A 21,048-nucleotide genomic window follows, 5' to 3' on the forward strand; every position below is an offset into this window, starting at 1 on the left:
GAGGAGGAGGAGGAGGAGGATAAATGAGGAGGAGGAGAATAAATGAGGAGGAGGAGGAGGAGGAGGAGGAGGAGGAGGAGGAGGAGGAGGAGGAGGAGGATAAATGAGGAGGAGGAGAATAAATGAGGAGGAGGAGGAGGAGGAAGATAAATGAGGAGGAGGAGAAGGAGGAGGATAAATGAGGAGCAGGCGGAGGAGGAGGAGGAGGAGGAGGAGGAAAAATGAGGAGGAGGAGGAGGAGGATAAATGAGGAGGAGGAGGAGGAAAAATGAGGAGGAGGAGGAGGAGGAGGATAAATGAGGAGGAGGAGGAGGATAAATGAGGAGGAGGAGGAGGAGGAGGAGGAGGAGGAGGAGGAGGAGGAGGAGGAGGAGGAGGATAAATGAGGAGGAGGAGAATAAATGAGGAGGAGGAGGAGGAGGATAAATGAGGAGGAGACTAATAAATGAGGAGGAGGATAAATGAGGAGGAGGATACATGAGGAGGATAATAGATGAGGAGGAGGAGGACAAATAAGGAAGATAATAAATGAAGAGGAGGGGGATAAATGAGGAGGAGGAGGAGGATAAATGAGGAGGAGGAGGAGGAGGATAAATTAGGAAGATAATAAATGAAGAGGAGGAGGATAAATGAGGAGGAGGATAAATGAGGAGGAGGAGGAGGAGGAGGAGGATGATAAATGAAGAGGAGGAGGAGGATGATAAATGAAGAAGAGGAGATAATAAATGAGGATGATAAATGAGAAGATTAATAAATGAGGAGGATAATAAATGAAGAGGAGGAGGAGGATGATAAATGAAGAGGAGGAGGAGGATGATGATAAATGAAGAGGAGGAGGAGGAGGATAAATGAAGAGGAGGAGGAGGATGATGATAAATGAGGAGGAGGAGGAGGATGATAAATGAAGAGGAGGAGGATGATAAATGAAGAGGAGGAGGATGATAAATGAAGAGGAGGAGGAGGAGGATAAATGAAGAGGAGGAGGAGGATGATAAATGAAGAGGAGGAGGAGGATGATAAATGAAGAGGAGGAGGAGGATGATAAATGAAGAGGAGGAGGAGGATGATAAATGAAGAGGAGGAGGAGGATGATAAATGAAGAGGAGGAGGAGGATGATAAATGAAGAGGAGGAGGATGATAAATGAAGAGGAGGAGGAGGATGATAAATGTGAAAGGCAACAGCAGCTGTAGTTTTTATGTCATAGCTCGCCTACAAAAAAAAGTGTCACAAAGACATAAAACGCCCAAATTATGTCCTTTTCTAATGCCCCCCCCCCCCCCCCCACTGACGAGGTGACAACTACTCTCCTCAGCATCATTAGAAGGTTATAACAGGCCCGTCATAAGCCATGTGTGCTTGCTGCGCAGGTGTTTTACTATAGATATGCCCACCCGATAGAGATAATTCCACAAGACAAAATAATAGATGTTAAGGATCAAGGATGAACCTCGTTTTTGAACATTTATTATAAATGGTTTTAGATCGCCATCTACTGGTGAGTTTAGATAACGTTTTTTTTATAAGGGACTTGTAAAATGACTAGTTTCTTACGGCAGGCTTATACAATCGCCATTTAGTTCTATGTTCAAGACATTCTTGTGTTTTGAGTTAATTGGCAAGATCAAGCGCTTTTTGTACTCGACAAAATCTACCCAAATTGCTCAAACTACCGGGCCAAAATGTTACAGCACAACATTGTCTCAGTAGCTTGGTACCTAATTCTTCTCAGTGGTAAAATTGATATTGTTGCACCTTTTTATTTTTTTTATTTTTTTTTATTAACAAATCAATACAGGAAGTACATGAGGGAACACAAGTATATATGGATAATATACAATGGACAATAAAGCTAGGGGTGGGGCTGGGGGCGTGGCTGGGGCGGGCTGGGGGCGTGGCTGGGGCGGGGCTGGGGCGTGGCTGGGGCGGGGCTAGCGGTACAGTATCAGGAACATATACTTATAACTCTAACAGCTTTTTTGTTAGTAGAGTATTTTAATTGTCTTAAAATACAGTTACATTTATTTTTGTAGGGTAAGAAAATGTGTTTTTTGTTTGTTTGTAAATTTACATTTGTGAATATGAAATTTGGCCAAAAGAATAATGAAATTAATTACATACAAATGTTTCATCTTATTCCTATCGTAAGGTAAAGAATCCAAGCAGTACATCTCTCCACAATAGTGTAAAATCTTCATAAAAGTGTTATAATTATAAATCTACTGATGTCTTGCCACAGTTTTCTTACATGAATACAATGCCCCCCCAAAAAATGCAACACTGTTTCTATTGAACTATTATAGTGAAATTATATTATATTATAGCACTATTATATTAAAAGGTAGCCTACAATCTTGAACATCCTCTGATTTTTCAGTCTTTTTTTTCTTAACTGTAGACATACATCCATATAACATTATGTACTTATAGACTGTGTCATTGATTCAGAGCAGGGAAGCCCAGCCAACAGATATGACTGGTACAATTTGAGTTAGTTTTCCTTTTATTAAAGGATATTGTCACACCTGTCCATGGTGAAAAATGTTGGATTGCGTCATCAGCCGACTGCGCAGGAAACAAAGCGACTGATGTTCTGAACGTGGCCCTTCCTTTTACTTGGCGCATGCGTAGAAAGGCCGAGCAAAAATGACAGCTCTCTCTCCTCTGTCTCCTGTGGAAGTCGACACAGCTGGTGATTTCTGGCAACTTTAAAATGGAAAGGAATAAAACATTATATAGATATTTGCATGGAATGTAATGACTATATATATATATATATTGTTTCTGAAATATTAATGGTTTTGTTGTAGTATCCGGTGAATGTATTCATGTAATTTGGGTTGACAGCGTCTTTTAGGTAGCTTTTTGTTTTGTTATAAGCTAGCAGCAAGCTAACTGTTAGCTACGCGTTACCTTTACGAGAAGGCCAGACTTGTCTTTATTTGCTGTCATAATTCGCATTACCTAGTTAGCTACCTTTTACGCAGGGAATAAATTAGGTATACATATCGTCGTGTTTGCTCTGTTTGTTTACACTTGTTTATTTTCAAAACTCTGATTCTCTTGAGTGATCGCATTTATTTTGTTTTGGACAATAAGGACGCAAGTAACGGTTACTGTTACTAGTCTTAGTTTCCTACCTTGGCTTCGGACACCTTGTTTATCTTTTATGTATTGAAGTACCTGGTCAAAGGAAAGGAATATATTTTTTACACCATGCTTCTGGAAGTCGGTGTGTTGCTTTGGGCCGGTTGCCACGGGCCAAAACTCTAAAAAAGAAGTGATTTCAAGTCAACTTGACGACTCACAATCAACATCAGCTGTTTTCCTTTCGACGCGTTGGATACTAACGTTTAGCTACATTAAACTCAGCTACTTCCATTAACTTGCTCTGTACCATTTGACAGCTTGCTTATCGAGCTCGTCAACCCCCCCCCCCATATGATCAGTTTAGTGTCTGGGACATCTAGGTAACCGTTGTGCCTTTCGTTTCCACCATGTCTTGTGTACATTATAAGTTCTCATCTAAACTCAACTACGACACGGTCACTTTCGATGGCCTGAACATCACTCTAGCCGATCTGAAAAGACAGATTATGGGTCGGGAGAGACTCAAAGCTGTCGACTGCGGGCTACAAATCACCAACGCACAAACTAAAGAAGGTAAGAAAAGTAGTTTTATGATCTGTGGTTTTAAGAAGACATTTGTATCTTAACTAGCTAATCACCTGGGCTGTCAAAGCTGCCGACAGCTGTTGCGACTAATAGCTAGCTACCTAGTAGCTTGCTAACTAGCTATTAGCTAACATTAGCACGTTAGCTAGCTTGTCGCTAAGAACAAATTAGTCCAGTAACGGCAAGCCCCGAATCAGACATTAAAACATTTATGATCTGTGTAATGTGATGTTGAGTTCTTCGTGTAGAGTGTTTTCTAACACTATAGTCCTGATCCACCATCACTGTATCAGACAAACACGTGTGTGTTTGACTGTTGTGTTGCTGCTAGCTGCTAACTAGCTAACGTACTTTCTTACTAACCAGAGTACTACGTCAACATTGATGACAGCTAGCTAGCTTTGTAGCTTAGCTAACTAACAAGTTGGTGGACGAGCTATAGCTCAAGTGCAGGGTCTTCCCGTGTGGTTTGCTGCACATAACGGCCTGGACGGAAATCTAACGTTAGGTGAGCTAGTGTCAACCAAGGGATCAATAAGCACTGTCGGGATTCAATGAAGAAGTCAGACAGCCAGATAACCACTGTGGTTACTGGTCTAGGAGGGCCCTGTCTATTTTTGACAGGGCTTGAATAGAGGGTCAATGGGGTTTTGAGCCGTTACATTGAAGGGAAATGTTAACTTTAATTTAGCCTACCTGTAAGGTTCCATCCACAAAACCCCAATTTCAGCCCAGGTGGTTGGCTTGTAAGGCCTATCCCCACCATGCCAGCACAGTCAGGGAGTCTGGTTCCTCTTAAGGTTTTTTCCTTCTACTGTGAACTGCTTGCTCTTTGGGGAGTCGACGCCAGTGTACTTTAAAAGCACTTCCTGACAACCGTGGATGTAAAACGTCATATGTCAATTTAATAGATAAGATGGATTGATGTTATATTTGTATGTCGACTTTTCGGGAAGCCGACTATAGGATAGGACCCGGGGAACTAGGTATCTAGGATAGGACCCGGGGAACTAGGTATCTAGGATAGGACCCGGGGGAACTAGACGTCTGGGATAGGACCCGGGGGAACTAGACGTCTGGGGGAAAGGACCCGGGGGAACTAGACGTCTGGGGGAAAGGACCCGGGGGAACTAGACGTCTGGGGGAAAGGACCCGGGGGAACTAGACGTCTGGGGGATAGGACCCGGGGGAACTAGACGTCTGGGGGATAGGACCCGGGGGAACTAGACGTCTGGGGGATAGGACCCGGGGGAACTAGACGTCTGGGGGATAGGACCCGGGGGAACTAGACGTCTGGGGGATAGGACCCGGGGGAACTAGACGTCTGGGGGATAGGACCCGGGGGAACTAGACGTCTGGGGGATAGGACCCGGGGGAACTAGACGTCTGGGGGATAGGACCCGGGGGAACTAGACGTCTGGGGGATAGGACCCGGGGGAACTAGACGTCTGGGGGATAGGACCCGGGGGAACTAGACGTCTGGGGGATAGGACCCGGGGGAACTAGACGTCTGGGGGATAGGACCCGGGGGAACTAGACGTCTGGGGGATAGGACCCGGGGGAACTAGACGTCTGGGGGATAGGACCCGGGGGAACTAGACGTCTGGGGGATAGGACCCGGGGGAACTAGACGTCTGGGGGATAGGACCCGGGGGAACTAGACGTCTGGGGGATAGGACCCGGGGGAACTAGACGTCTGGGGGATAGGACCCGGGGGAACTAGACGTCTGGGGGATAGGACCCGGGGGAACTAGACGTCTGGGGGATAGGACCCGGGGGAACTAGACGTCTGGGGGATAGGACCCGGGGGAACTAGACGTCTGGGGGATAGGACCCGGGGGAACTAGACGTCTGGGGGATAGGACCCGGGGGAACTACTATCAACAGACAGACCAAGTAATTCCCTTGTCTCTGATCTGTAGAATACAAAGACGATGAGGCCCTGATATCCAAGAACTCCAAGTAATTCCCTTGTCTCTGATCTGTAGAATACAAAGACGATGAGGCCTTGATATCCAAGAACTCTTCTGTCATCATCAGAAGAATACCCATCGGAGGAGTCAAGGTTACAAGCAAGATGTATAACATGTGAGTACATATATTCAGTGCATTGAGGGCTCACGGGTGACGAAGTGGTCTAAGGTCGCTGCGTCTCAGTGCGAGAGAGGTCAATACAGGGGTCAATACAGTCCATAGTTCGATTCCAGGCACAATTGGCCCAGCGTCGTCGGAGTTTGGCCTTCATTGTAAATAAGAATTTGTTCTGAACTGAGTTGCCTAGTTATATTAAAAGTTAAATATTATACACTGCTCAAAAAAATAAAGGGAACACTTAAACAACACAATGTAACTCCAAGTCAATCATACTTCTGTGAAATCAAACTGTCCACTTAGGAAGCAACACTGATTGACAATACATTTCACATGCTGTTGTGCAAATGGAATAGACAAAAGGTGGAAATTATAGGCAATTAGCAAGACACCCCCAAAAAAGGAGTGATTCTGCAGGTGGTGACCACAGACCACTTCTCAGTTCCTATGCTTCCTGGCTGATGTTTTGGTCACTTTTGAATGCTGGCGGTGCTTTCACTCTAGTGGTAGCATGAGACGGAGTCTACAACCCACACAAGTGGCTCAGGTAGAGCAGTTCATCCAGGATGGCACATCAATGCGAGCTGTGGCAAAAAGGTTTGCTGTGTCTGTCAGCGTAGTGTCCAGAGCATGGAGGCGCTACCAGGAGTCAGGCCAGTACATCAGGAGACGTGGAGGAGGCCGTAGGAGGGCAACAACCCAGCAGCAGGACCGCTACCTCCGCCTTTGTGCAAGGAGGTGCACTGCCAGAGCCCTGCAAAATGACCTCCAGCAGGCCACAAATCTGCATGTGTCAGCATATGGTCTCACAAGGGGTCTGAGGATCTCATCTCGGTACCTAATGGCAGTCAGGCTACCTCTGGCGAGCACATGGAGGGCTGTGCGGCCCCACAAAGAAATGCCACCCCACACCATGACTGACCCATCGCCAAACCGGTCGTGCTGGAGGATGTTGCAGGCAGCAGAACGTTCTCCACGGCGTCTCCAGACTCTGTCACGTCTGTCACATGTGCTCAGTGTGAACCTGCTTTCATCTGTGAAGAGCACAGGGCGCCAGTGGCGAATTTGCCAATCTTGGTGTTCTCTGGCAAATGCCAAACGTCCTGCATGGTGTTGGGCTGTAAGCACAACCCCCACCTGTGGACGTCGGGCCCTCATACCACCCTCATGGAGTCTGTTTCTGACCGTTTGAGCAGACACATGCACATTTGTGGCCTGCTGGAGGTCATTTTGCAGGGCGCTGGCAGTGCACCTCCTTGCACAAAGGCGGAGGTAGCGGTCCTGCTGCTGGGTTGTTGCCCTCCTACGGCCTCCTCCACGTCTCCTGATGTACTGGCCTGTCTCCTGGTAGCGCCTCCATGCTCTGGACACTACGCTGACAGACACAGCAAACCTTTTTGCCACAGCTCGCATTGATGTGCCATCCTGGATGAACTGCACTACCTGAGCCACTTGTGTGGGTTGTAGACTCCGTCTCATGCTACCACTAGAGTGAGAGCACCGCCAGCATTCAAAAGTGACCAAAACATCAGCCAGGAAGCATAGGAACTGAGAAGTGGTCTGTGATCACCACCTGCAGAATCACTCCTTTTTTGGGGGTGTCTTGCTAATTGCCTATATTTTCCACCTTTTGTCTATTCCATTTGCACAACAGCATGTGAAATGTATTGTCAATCAGTGTTGCTTCCTAAGTGCACAGTTTGATTTCACAGAAGTGTGATTGACTTGGAGTTACATTGTGTTGTTTAAGTGTTCCCTTTATTTTTTTGAGCAGTGTATATTTCTTAATTCCATTATTTTACTTTTAGGTTTGTGTATTGTTGTAAATTGTTAGATATTACTGCACTGTTGGAGTTAGGAACACAAGCATTTTAGCTACACCTGCAATAACATCTGCTAAATATGTGCATGTGACCAATCAAATTTGATTTTAATTTTTTAATTGGATTAGTGCGTGTGAAGAATCCAATATTTTATTTTGTGTTCGGTACAAATCCCATTATTGTGGGAGCAGCAGCACCTTCTAAGAGTATGAATCAGGCTGTTTTTGAGACGGTTTAAATCCTAAGCAACCTGCCTACATATCGTCTGAAGTACAGCAGACCGACATAGCTACTGTAGCAGGTCAAAGCCGTGTGCTGGAAAACCTTGGTAGAACATGGGTGGAGTAGGCATTGTGGTGCTGGAAACCCTTGGTAGAACATGGGTGGAGTAGGCATTGTGGTGGTGTAAAACCTTGGTGGAGCATGGGTGGAGTAGGCATTGTGGTGGTGTAAAACCTTGGTAGAGCATGGGTGGAGTAGGCATTGTGGTGCTGTAAAACCTTGGTAGAGCATGGGTGGAGTAGACATTGTGGAGCTGTAAAACCTTGGTAGAGCATGGGTGGAGTAGGCATTGTGGTGGTGTTAAACCTTGGTAGAGCATGGGTGGAGTAGACATTGGGGTGGTGTAAAACCTTGGTGGAGCATGGGTGGAGTAGGCATTGTGGTGGTGTAAAACCTTGGTAGAGCATGGGTGGAGTAGGCATTGTGGTGGTGGAAAACCTTGGTAGAGTATGGGTGGAGTAGGCATTGTGGTGGTGTAAAACCTTGGTAGAGCATGGGTGGAGTAGGCATTGTGGTGGTGGAAAACCTTGGTAGAGCATGGGTGGAGTAGGCATTGTGGTGCTGTAAAACCTTGGTAGAGCATGGGTGGAGTAGGCATTGTGGTGGTGTAAAACCTTGGTAGAGCATGGGTGAAGTAGGCATTGTGGTGCTGTAAAACCTTGGTAGAGCATGGGTGGAGTAGGCATTGTGGTGGTGTAAAACCTTGGTAGAGCATGGGTGGAGTAGGCATTGTGGTGCTCATGTGAATTTACATAGCTTTTTGGGGCTTCAGACCAATGCCTATTTTCTCACTTAAAACAGTTTTTAATTGTTTTATTTATCGCCTGTATATTAGTCATTATTGTGACATTTTAATGGCACTTCCTGATGTGGCATCAAGTGATGATGGAAGCAGTGAGCCCAGATCATTTATCTAGATTAGTCAATCACCACCTTCCGGAGACACCTGAAACCCCACCTCTTTAAGGAATACCTAGGATAGGATAAAGTAACCCTTCTACCCCCCCCCCCCCCCCCCCTTAAAAGATTTAGGTGCTCTATTGTAAAGTGGTTGTCCCACTGGATGTCATAAGGTGAATGCACCAATTTGTAAGTCGCTCTGGATAAGAGCGTCTGCTAAATGACAATGTAAATGTAGATTAGTTTCTAAGTGAGGAGGTCTGGATTGTTTGTGTGACTGAGAACTGAGACTGTGTCCGTTAAGATATTCAAATAAGGGATGTTGGATCGCAGCTCAGCTCTGCTCTCAGTCACCTGCTCTGACACCTGCTGCACGGGGGTGTGTGGTGATTCAGGTCTGCTCTGTCACCTGCTCTGACACCTGCTGCACGGGGGTGTATGGTGATTCAGCTCTGCTCTGTCACCTGCTCTGACACCTGCTGCACGGGGGTGTATGGTGATTCAGCTCTGCTCTGTCACCTGCTCTGACACCTGCTGCACGGGGGGTATGGTGATTCAGGTCTGCTCTGTCACCTGCTCTGACACCTGCTGCAGGGGGGTATGGTGATTCAGGTCTGCTCTGTCACCTGCTCTGACACCTGCTGCACGGGGGTGTATGGTGATTCAGGTCTGCTCTGTCACCTGCTCTGACACCTGCTGCAGGGGGGTATGGTGATTCAGGTCTGCTCTGTCACCTGCTCTGACACCTGCTGCAGGGGGGTATGGTGATTCAGGTCTGCTCTGTCACCTGCTCTGACACCTGCTGCAGGGGGGTATGGTGATTCAGGTCTGCTCTGTCACCTGCTCTGACACCTGCTGCACGGGGGGTATGGTGATTCAGGTCTGCTCTGTCACCTGCTCTGACACCTGCTGCACGGGGGGTATGGTGATTCAGGTCTGGTCTGAGGGAAACGGGACTGTAGTGGCAGGTCTGAGGGAAACGGGACTGTAGTGGCAGGTCTGAGGGAAACGGGACTGTAGTGGCAGGTCTGAGGGAAACGGGACTGTAGTGGCAGGTCTGAGGGAAACGGGACTGTAGTGGCAGGTCTGAGGGAAACGGGACTGTAGTGGCAGGTCTGAGGGAAACGGGACTGTAGTGGCAGGTCTGGTCTGAGGGAAACGGGACTGTAGTGGCAGGTCTGGTCTGAGGGAAACGGGACTGTAGTGGCAGGTCTGAGGGAAACGGGACTGTAGTGGCAGGTCTGGTCTGAGGGAAACGGGACTGTAGTGGCAGGTCTGGTCTGAGGGAAACGGGACTGTAGTGGCAGGTCTGAGGGAAACGGGACTGTAGTGGCAGGTCTGAGGGAAACGGGACTGTAGTGGCAGGTCTGAGGGAAACGGGACTGTAGTGGCAGGTCTGAGGGAAACGGGACTGTAGTGGCAGGTCTGAGGGAAACGGGACTGTAGTGGCAGGTCTGAGGGAAACGGGACTGTAGTGGCAGGTCTGAGGGAAACGGGACTGTAGTGGCAGGTCTGGTCTGAGGGAAACGGGACTGTAGTGGCAGGTCTGGTCTGAGGGAAACGGGACTGTAGTGGCAGGTCTGGTCTGAGGGAAACGGGACTGTAGTGGCAGGTCTGAGGGAAACGGGACTGTAGTGGCAGGTCTGAGGGAAACGGGACTGTAGTGGCAGGTCTGAGGGAAACGGGACTGTAGTGGCAGGTCTGAGGGAAACGGGACTGTAGTGGCAGGTCTGAGGGAAACGGGACTGTAGTGGCAGGTCTGGTCTGAGGGAAACGGGACTGTAGTGGCAGGTCTGGTCTGAGGGAAACGGGACTGTAGTGGCAGGTCTGAGGGAAACGGGACTGTAGTGGCAGGTCTGGTCTGAGGGAAACGGGACTGTAGTGGCAGGTCTGGTCTGAGGGAAACGGGACTGTAGTGGCAGGTCTGAGGGAAACGGGACTGTAGTGGCAGGTCTGAGGGAAACGGGACTGTAGTGGCAGGTCTGAGGGAAACGGGACTGTAGTGGCAGGTCTGAGGGAAACGGGACTGTAGTGGCAGGTCTGAGGGAAACGGGACTGTAGTGGCAGGTCTGAGGGAAACGGGACTGTAGTGGCAGGTCTGAGGGAAACGGGACTGTAGTGGCAGGTCTGAGGGAAACGGGACTGTAGTGGCAGGTCTGGTCTGAGGGAAACGGGACGGTAGTGGCAGGTCTGGTCTGAGGGAAACGGGACTGTAGTGGCAGGTCTGGTCTGAGGGAAACGGGACTGTAGTGGCAGGTCTGGTCTGAGGGAAACGGGACTGTAGTGGCAGGTCTGAGGGAAACGGGACTGTAGTGGCAGGTCTGAGGGAAACGGGACTGTAGTGGCAGGTCTGAGGGAAACGGGACTGTAGTGGCAGGTCTGAGGGAAACGGGACTGTAGTGGCAGGTCTGAGGGAAACGGGACTGTAGTGGCAGGTCTGAGGGAAACGGGACTGTAGTGGCAGGTCTGAGGGAAACGGGACTGTAGTGGCAGGTCTGAGGGAAACGGGACTGTAGTGGCAGGTCTGAGGGAAACGGGACTGTAGTGGCAGGTCTGAGGGAAACGGGACTGTAGTGGCAGGTCTGAGGGAAACGGGACTGTAGTGGCAGGTCTGAGGGAAACGGGACTGTAGTGGCAGGTCTGAGGGAAACGGGACTGTAGTGGCAGGTCTGAGGGAAACGGGACTGTAGTGGCAGGTCTGAGGGAAACGGGACTGTAGTGGCAGGTCTGAGGGAAACGGGACTGTAGTGGCAGGTCTGAGGGAAACGGGACTGTAGTGGCAGGTCTGAGGGAAACGGGACTGTAGTGGCAGGTCTGGTCTGAGGGAAACGGGACTGTAGTGGCAGGTCTGGTCTGAGGGAAACGGGACTGTAGTGGCAGGATATGTGGTGCAATGCTTCATTTCATTTTTATTTGCCTTTTTTTACAATACTTTTCATAAGTACTTTGCGTTTCTACAGCTCCACAATTTGACTTCACCTTGACTCCCAGCACCAAAACAAACCGGCCATCTAAACCCCTGGGATTGAAACGGACCGATCGACTGGCATCGCAGGGCCTGTAGAATATTACTCTGCCTAAGATTACTAGGTCATTACTCTGTGACAGACGACCTAGCGGTATCAGGCGTGTCGTTTGTAACACACACACACACACACACACACACACACACACACACACACACACACACACACACACACACACACACACACACGTCAGCCTAAGCGTTTCAGACGTGTCATTTTGGGATTTCAGGCTCCAACAAGTTCTGAATCCTGTCTTTTTCTAGACTGACTATTTAAACTTGGAAGTGTGTCTGTCTTGGGAAGAGCGTCTGAATGACAAACATGAATTTAACTCTCTGTCTCTCTGTCTCTCTGTCTCTCTCTCTCTCTCTGTCTCTGTCTCTGTCTCTCTCTCTGTCTCTCTCTCTCTCTCTGTCTCTCTGTCTCTCTGTCTCTCTGTCTCTGTGTCTCTGTGTCTCTGTGTCTCTCTGGCTCTCTGGCTCTCTGGCTCTCGCTCTGGCTCTCGCTCTGGCTCTCGCTCTGGCTCTCGCTCTGGCTCTCGCTCTGGCTCTCGCTCTGGCTCTCGCTCTGGCTCTCGCTCTGGCTCTCGCTCTGGCTCTCGCTCTGGCTCTCGCTCTGGCTCTCGCTCTGGCTCTCGCTCTGGCTCTCGCTCTCTGTCTCTCTCTCTCTGTCTCTCTCTCTCTGTCTCTCTCTCTCTGTCTCTCTCTCTCTCTCTCTCTGTCTCTCTCTCTCTCTGTCTCTCTCTCTCTGTCTCTCTCTCTCTGTCTCTCTCTCTCTGTCTCTCTCTCTGTCTCTCTCTCTCTGTCTCTCTCTCTCTGTCTGTCTCTCTCTCTCTGTCTCTCTCTCTCTGTCTCTCTCTCTCTCTCTGTTCCAGCGAGCGTTTTTCAGAACACAACTTCCCCGTCGGATCCTCCAAAGCAGATCGTTCTTCGGATCACAATCACTTCCCCGTCGGATCGTCCAGAGCAGTATGTAACTAACACTCTCCCACCTCTCTCACACACACACACACACACACACACACACAGACACACACACACACACACAGACACACCACTGCACGTGTGTGTGAAATGTCTTGTCATACCATTCTAGTGTTGTCCTGTTTTTAAAACTACAGTACCAGTCAAAAGTTTTGGACGCACCTCTCCATTAAAGCGTTTTTCTTAATTTTTTACTATTTTCTACATTGTAGCATAATAGTGAAGACATCACATCTATGAAATAACACATATGGAATCATGTAGTAACCAAAAAAAGTGTTAAACATATATCAAAATATATTTTAGATTCTTCAAAGTAGCCACCCTTTTGCCTTGATGACAGCTTTGCACACTCTTGGCATTCTCTCAACCAGCTACCTCATGAGGTAGTCACCTGGAATGCTTTTCCAACAGTCTTGAAGGAGTTCCCACAAATGTTTTTATTTATTTATTTCACATTTTATTTAACCAGGTAGGCCAGTTGAGAACAAGTTCTCATTTACAACTGCGACCTGGCCAAGATAAAGCAAAGCAGTTCGACACATACAACAGAGTTACACATGGAATATACAAACATACAGTCAATAACAATGGAGAAATCTATATACAGTGTGTGCAAATGTAGTAAGATTAGGGAGGTAAGGCAATGAATAGGCCGTAGTTACAAAATAATTACAATATAGCAATTAAACACTGGAGTGATAGATGTGCAGAAGATGAATGTGCAAGTAGAGATACCGGGGTGCAAAGGAGCAAAATATATAAATAACAATATGGGGATGAGGTAGTTGGATGGGCTATTTACAGATGGGCTGTGTATGCTGAGCACTTATTGGCTGCTTTTCCTTCACTCTGCGGTCCAACTCATCCCAAACCATCTCCATTGGGTTGAGTTCGGGGGATTGTGGAGGCCAGGTCATCTGATGCAGCACTCCATCACTCTCATTCTTGGTCAAATAACCCTTACACAGCCTGGAGGTGGGTTTTGGGTCATTGTCCTATTGAAAAACAAATGATAGTTCCCACTAAACCCAAACCAGATGGGATGGTGTATCGCTGCAGAATGCTTTGGTAGCCATGCAGGTTAAATGTGCCTTGAATTCTAAATAAATAACTGACAGTGTCACCAGCAAAGCACCATCACACCTCCTCCTCCATGCTTCACGGTGGGAACCACACCATCACACCTCCTCCTCCATGCTTCACGGTGGGAACCACCATCACACCTCCTCCTCCATGCTTCAAGGTGGGAACCACACATACAGAGATCATCTGTTCACCTACTCTACGTCTCACAAAGACATGATGGTTGGAACCAAACATCTCCAATTTGGACTCATCAGACCAAAGGACAGATTTCCACCGGTCAAATGTCCATTGCCCGTGTTTCTTGGCCCAGGAAGTCTCTTCTTCTTATTGGTGTCCTTTTTAGTAGTGTTTTTTTTGCAGCAATTCGACCACGAAGGCCTGATTTCACACGGTCTCCTCTGAACAGTTGATGTTGAGATGTGTCTGTTACTTGAACACTGAAGCATTTATTTGTGCTGCAATCTGAGGTGCTGGTAGCTCTAATGAATGTATCATCTGCAGCAGAGGTAACTCTGGGTCTTTCCTGTGGCGGTCCTCTTGAGAGACAGTTTCATCACAGCGCTTGATGGTTTTTTTGCGACTGCACTTGAAGAAACTTTCAAAGGTTCTTGAAATGTTCCGTATTGACTGACCTTCATGTCTTAAAGTAACGATGGACTGTTGTTTCTGCTTATTTGAGCTGTTCTTGCCATAATATGGACCACAGTTGACAGTGCACGTCAGAGCAGAAACTATACCATGACGTCCAAGGAACTGTCCGTAGATCTCAGAGAGATAATTTCAACGAGGCATTTATCTGGGGTATAAGGGAATAAAACAATTTTCTAGAGTGTTGAATGTTTCCAAGAGCACCGTGGTCTCAATCATTGGGAAAGTTCTGGAAGTGCCAAGACTCGGCCTTGAGCTGGGCCGTCGGACCAAAACTGAGGCAACCGTGTTGTCCCTGAGGCAACCGTGTTGTCCCTGAGGCAACCGTGTTGTCCCTGAGGCAACCGTGTCGTCCCCGAGGGCGGCCGTGTGTCGTCCCCGAGGGCGGCCGTGTGTCGTCCCCGAGGGCGGCCGTGTGTCGTCCCCGAGGGCGGCCGTGTGTCGTCCCCGAGGGCGGCCGTGTGTCGTCCCCGAGGGCGGCCGTGTGTCGTCCCCGAGGGCGGCCGTGTGTCGTCCCCGAGGGCGGCCGTGTGTCGTCCCCGAGGGAGACCACACAACCAGAGGAACAGGATTGTACCATACCTATCATTTAAAAGCAATGCTAATACCCATTACCCCCCACACCTCTCACAAAGCAAGTCACACAGGATGTTAGCATGTTGCTAACACCTATACAAGAAGCAAGTTGTACGCTGCAGCTGTACATAGTCCATCGATATATAGCCCACCCAATTTACCTACCTCACCCCCCATACTGCTTTTATTTATTTACTTTTCTGCTCTTTTGCACACCAGTATCTCTACTTGCACATGATCATCTGATGATTTATCACTCCAATGTTAATCTGCTAAATTGTAATTATTTGATTTATTGCCTACCTCCTCATGCCTTTTGCACACATTGTATATACACTGCTCAAAAAAATAAAGGGAAAACTTAAACAACACAATGTAACTCCAAGTCAATCACACTTCTGTGAAATCAAACTGTCCACTTAGGAAGCAACACTGATTGACAATCAGTCTCATGCTACAGGATGTTAGCATGTTGCTAACACCTCTCACAAAGCAAGTCCCACAGGATGCTAGCATGTTGCTAACACCTATACAAGCTTGCTAGATCGTTCATTTCCCCCCACACCTCTCACAAAGCAAGTCCCACAGGATGTTAGCATGTTGCTAACACCGCTCACAAAGCAAGTCCCACAGGATGTTAGCATGTTGCTAACACCGCTCACAAAGCAAGTCCCACAGGATGTTAGCATGTTGCTAACACCTCTCACAAAGCAAGTCCCACAGGATGCTAGCATGTTGCTAACACCTATACAAGCTTGCTAGATCGTTCATTTCCCCCCACACCTCTCACAAAGCAAGTCCCACAGGATGTTAGCATGTTGCTAACACCGCTCACAATGCAAGTCACACAGGATGTTAGCATGTTGCTAACACCGCTCACAAAGCAAGTCCCACAGGATGTTAGCATGTTGCTAACACCGCTCACAATGCAAGTCACACAGGATGTTAGCATGTTGCGAGACTGGCTTGAGGCGGGTTAGACGTCAAATGACGGTGCACGTTTAAAAAAATATATTTACAAAGACCTCTAATTTTACTAATTAAACTTTTTTTTTATTAATGAAATGAACTGGTGCCTTTTTGTAAATGATGAATTTGTTCCTGAGGTTTTTTGATAAATGATAAGTTGTTTTGTGACTTTGTTTTTAATTGTCCTGCGTGTCTCATAACCAAGCTGATGTGAATGTAATAATGTCTGTTCCAGCGTTTTATAACAGATTTATTTAATACCGTCAACACGGTTTTGACAGTAGATATCTACCTCGTGTGTTACTCTACAGAATGTGTCTGTGTGTGTGTGTGTGTTACTCTGCAGAATACGTCTGTCTTCATGGTGTGTGTGTGTGTGTGTGTGTGATGGAGCATTAATCAGATTTTTGTATCTAATTCAAACAGATTGATGATCATGCTGCATCTATATCACTGGCCCAACTCTCAAAGGTATACTATATATTCTCTTCTCTCTTCTCCCTACTTCGCTCTCTCCTCTCTTCTTCTCTCCTCCTCTCCTTCTTCTCTTCTTCTCTCCTTCTTCTCTCTTCTCTCCTTCTTCTCTCTTCTCTCCTTCTCTCTTCCTCTCCTCCTCTCCTTCTTCTCTCCTCCTCTCCTTCTTCTCTCCTCCTCTCCTTCTCCTCTCCTCTCCTTCTCTCCTCTCCTTCTTCTCTCCTCTCCTCCTTCTTCTCTCCTCTCCTCTCCTTCTTCTCTCCTCTCCTTCTTCTCTCCTTCTTCTCTCCTCTCCTCTCCTTCTTCTCTCCTTCTTCTCTCCTTCTTCTCTCCTTCTCCTCTCCTCTCCTTCTCTCCTCTCCTTTTTCTCTACTCTCCTTCTTCTCTCCTTCTTCTCTCCTCTCCTTCTTCTCTCCTTCTTCTCTCCTTCTTCTCTCCTTCTTCTCTCCTTCTCCTCCCTCCCCTTCTTCTCTCCTCTCCTCCTTCTCTTCTCCCTCTTTTCTCTTAAAACAGTTGCGTTAGATTGAAACTACGTCTAAAACTGTTTCTTAAAATGTTATGTTGACTGACTTGGTTGGTTTTATGTCCAGTGTGTTTAAAAAAAATATATATATATATATATTAATGTCGTGTTTATTGCCTATGTGGTGAATATTAGCTATGTCCAATATTTACAGTATCTAAGAAGAAGGGTATAACGGGACCCGGTATAACGGGAACCGGTCCTTAATAACAATACTGGAGATATACAGGTGTCATCTTTGTTTGTTTCACCCTTTTTTAAATGCTGTTTTTTTTAAATTAATGTAACAGGATATTAGTTATTCATATTAACTCCTAGATATTGTACAGTAATATTGATAATCGCACAGGTTATTTTTAATTAAGACGATGTTAACCCTTTATTGTTTTTAAAACAATTAATTGCTGGTTTTTATAATGATCTTGATTGATGGTTTGATATTAATGTGATTGTTGGTGTGTTTACTGTGTGTCCCATGTCTCTGCTCTGTGTCTTTTTTTTAGTCTGAAGGGGGGGGGGGGGCGTACACTTGCTGCTGCTTTACACTCGCCTCGTACACACACACACTCGTACGTTACACACACACACACACGTACACACACACTCGTACGTTACACACACACACACGCGCACTCGTTCCCGAAACACTTGTACACACACACGCATACACACGTATCCGGAGCACAATTACAGTCCTGAAGATCGAAGTTTTCGCTTCGGGTTTTTTTCCCCCCGTTTTCTTTTCTCTAAATGAAGACTCTACTTTTTTTTTTTTTTTTTTTTGCTCATCCATGACCTTTCACCCCTACGACACTAATTTTAAAAAAACATACCTGTTATCAATCTTGATTTCAAAACTTATTGAAGCCATGTGTAACAACTTTTAAACATTTCACCAAATCCTCTCTTACTGCACGCTTTGTCACCACACCTGTGTTCTTTTTTAAGAGATATACTTAAATATTTAGCAGATGTAATTTATCCTCAAATATAGTTCTTGTTTTATCCTCAGATATATATATATATATAGTTTGGTAAAACGGAGACCTACAGTGCGGTATAAAACCCCTGTCGTGTTTCCTGGTTGAACCCTTTTTTTGATGTTGTGATGGAACGGTACTGATTTGTAATGTTTATAAATATACCTGACGTTAAACCAGATAACAACATTACTGCTTATAATTGGTGTTCAAGGCTGTAATGACAGTGAGCTATTAAAAGGACTGTGTTTTTGATTGGGTAGCTGGAATGTGGAGTATGAATGTTTAAAAAAAATCTTTTTTTTTTTTTTAAATTCAATAAAACTTGGCAAACGTCTCTTAAGACCCGTGACCATTTATGTGTGTACTACTTATGTATTCTTGAAGGAAAATATCTGTTTTTTTGTTTTCTCCCCCAGTGTATTTTACACTTCCTGTCCTTTTTTAGTAAAGTCAATTCAAGTGAATCTTGGAGAAAAGTATTTTCTTGTGATGATAAATAAGTTGCATCAGCAATGTGTTTTCAGACAGAATCATCTGTCAGACTGACTGACTAGGTTAGACACAGATAGATCAGACTGACTAGGTTAGACACAGATCTATCAGACTGACTGACTAGGTTAGACACAGATCTATCAGACTGACTGACTAGGTTAGACACAGATCTAACAGACTGACTAGGTTAGACACAGATCTAACAGACTGACTGACTAGGTTAGACACAGATCTATCAGACTGACTGACTAGGTTAGACACAGATCTATCAGACTGACTGACTAGGTTAGACACAGATCTAACAGACTGACTAGGTTAGACACAGATCTATCAGACTGACTGACTAGGTTAGACACAGATCTATCAGACTGACTGACTAGGTTAGACACAGATCTATCAGACTGACTAGGTTAGACACAGATCTATCAGACTGACTAGGTTAGACACAGATCAATCAGACTGACTGACTAGGTTAGACACAGATCTATCAGACTGACTGACTAGACACAGATCTAACAGACTGACTGACTAGGTTAGACACAGATCTATCAGACTGACTAGGTTAGACACAGATCTAACAGACTGACTAGGTTAGACACAGATCTATCAGACTGACTGACTAGGTTAGACACAGATCTATCAGACTGACTGACTAGGTTAGACACAGATCTATCAGACTGACTAGGTTAGACACAGATCTATCAGACTGACTGACTAGGTTAGACACAGATCTATCAGACTGACTGACTAGGTTAGACACAGATCTATCAGACTGACTAGGTTAGACACAGATCTATCAGACTGACTGACTAGGTTAGACACAGATCTAACAGACTGACTGACTAGGTTAGACACAGATCTAACAGACTGACTGACTAGGTTAGACACAGATCTAACAGACTGACTGACTAGGTTAGACACAGATCTATCAGACTGACTAGGTTAGACACAGATCTATCAGACTGACTAGGTTAGACACAGATCTAACAGACTGACTAGGTTAGACACAGATCTATCAGACTGACTGACTAGGTTAGACACAGATCTATCAGACTGACTAGGTTAGAAACAGATCTAACAGACTGACTGACTTGGTTAGACACAGATCTATCAGACTGACTAGGTTAGACACAGATCTATCAGACTGACTAGGTTAGACACAGATCTATCAGACTGACTAGGTTAGACACAGATCTATCAGACTGACTGACTAGGTTAGACACAGATCTATCAGACTGACTGACTAGGTTAGACACAGATCTAACAGACTGACTGACTAGGTTAGACACAGATCTATCAGACTGACTGACTAGGTTAGACACAGATCTAACAGACTGACTAGGTTAGACACGGATCTATCAGACTGACTAGGTTAGACACAGATCTATCAGACTGACTAGGTTAGACACAGATCTATCAGACTGACTAGGTTAGACACAGATCTATCAGACTGACTGACTAGGTTAGACACAGATCTATCAGACAGACTGACTAGGTTAGACACAGATCTATCAGATTGACTAGGTTAGACACAGATCTATCAGACTGACTGACTAGGTTAGACACAGATCTATCAGACTGACTAGGTTAGACACAGATCTATCAGACTGACTGACTAGGTTAGACACAGATCTATCAGACTGACTAGGTTAGACACAGATCTATCAGACTGACTAGGTTAGACACAGATCTATCAGACTGACTAGGTTAGACACAGATCTATCAGACTGACTAGGTTAGACACAGATCTATCAGACTGACTAGGTTAGACACAGATCTATCAGACTGACTAGGTTAGACACAGATCTATCAGACTGACTAGGTTAGACACAGATCTATCAGACTGACTAGGTTAGACACAGATCTATCAGACTGACTAGGTTAGACACAGATCTATCAGACTGACTAGGTTAGACACAGATCTAACAGACTGACTAGGTTAGACACAGATCTATCAGACTGACTAGGTTAGACACAGATCTATCAGACTGACTAGGTTAGACACAGATCTATCAGACTGACTGACTAGGTTAGACACAGATCTATCAGACTGACTAGGTTAGACACAGATCTAACAGACTGACTGACTAGGTTAGACACAGATCTATCAGACTGACTAGGTTAGACACAGATCTATCAGACTGACTAGGTTAGACACAGATCTATCAGACTGACTGACTAGGTTAGACACAGATCTATCAGACTGACTGACTAGGTTAGACACAGATCTATCAGACTGACTGACTAGGTTAGACACAGATCTATCAGACTGACTGACTAGGTTAGACACAGATCTATCAGACTGACTGACTAGGTTAGACACAGATCTAACAGACTGACTAGGTTAGACACAGATCTAACAGACTGACTGACTAGGTTAGACACAGATCTAACAGACTGACTAGGTTAGACACAGATCTATCAGACTGACTGACTAGGTTAGACACAGATCTATCAGACTGACTAGGTTAGACACAGATCTATCAGACTGACTAGGTTAGACACAGATCTATCA

General features: G+C 46.1%; 1 protein-coding gene across 6 annotated transcripts in view; it reads left to right on the top strand.

Annotated features, from left to right (window-relative positions):
* Window positions 1–1,997: 1,997 nt before the first annotated feature.
* LOC129844722 (E3 ubiquitin-protein ligase RBBP6-like) overlaps window positions 1,998–21,048 on the top strand; it is a 65,140-nt gene continuing 46,089 nt past the window's right edge. For 4 of the 6 annotated variants that reach the window (XR_008757962.1, XR_008757961.1, XR_008757960.1 and 1 more), the window contains exons 1-4: window positions 1,998–3,662; window positions 5,663–5,762; window positions 12,671–12,764; window positions 16,488–16,532. Coding sequence is in view for 3 of the 6 variants with exons in the window: in XM_055912774.1 (XP_055768749.1) it covers window positions 3,497–3,662; window positions 5,663–5,762; window positions 12,671–12,764; window positions 16,488–16,532 (405 nt within the window). In the remaining 3 variants the exon portion in view is untranslated. The remainder of the gene's footprint in view (window positions 3,663–5,662; window positions 5,763–12,670; window positions 12,765–16,487; window positions 16,533–21,048) is intronic. The other 2 variants (XM_055912773.1, XM_055912772.1) reach the window with 2 other exon arrangements.

This window comes from Salvelinus fontinalis, unplaced genomic scaffold (assembly GCF_029448725.1).
Source record: "Salvelinus fontinalis isolate EN_2023a unplaced genomic scaffold, ASM2944872v1 scaffold_0209, whole genome shotgun sequence".
Classification (NCBI taxonomy): Eukaryota; Metazoa; Chordata; class Actinopteri; order Salmoniformes; family Salmonidae; genus Salvelinus; species Salvelinus fontinalis.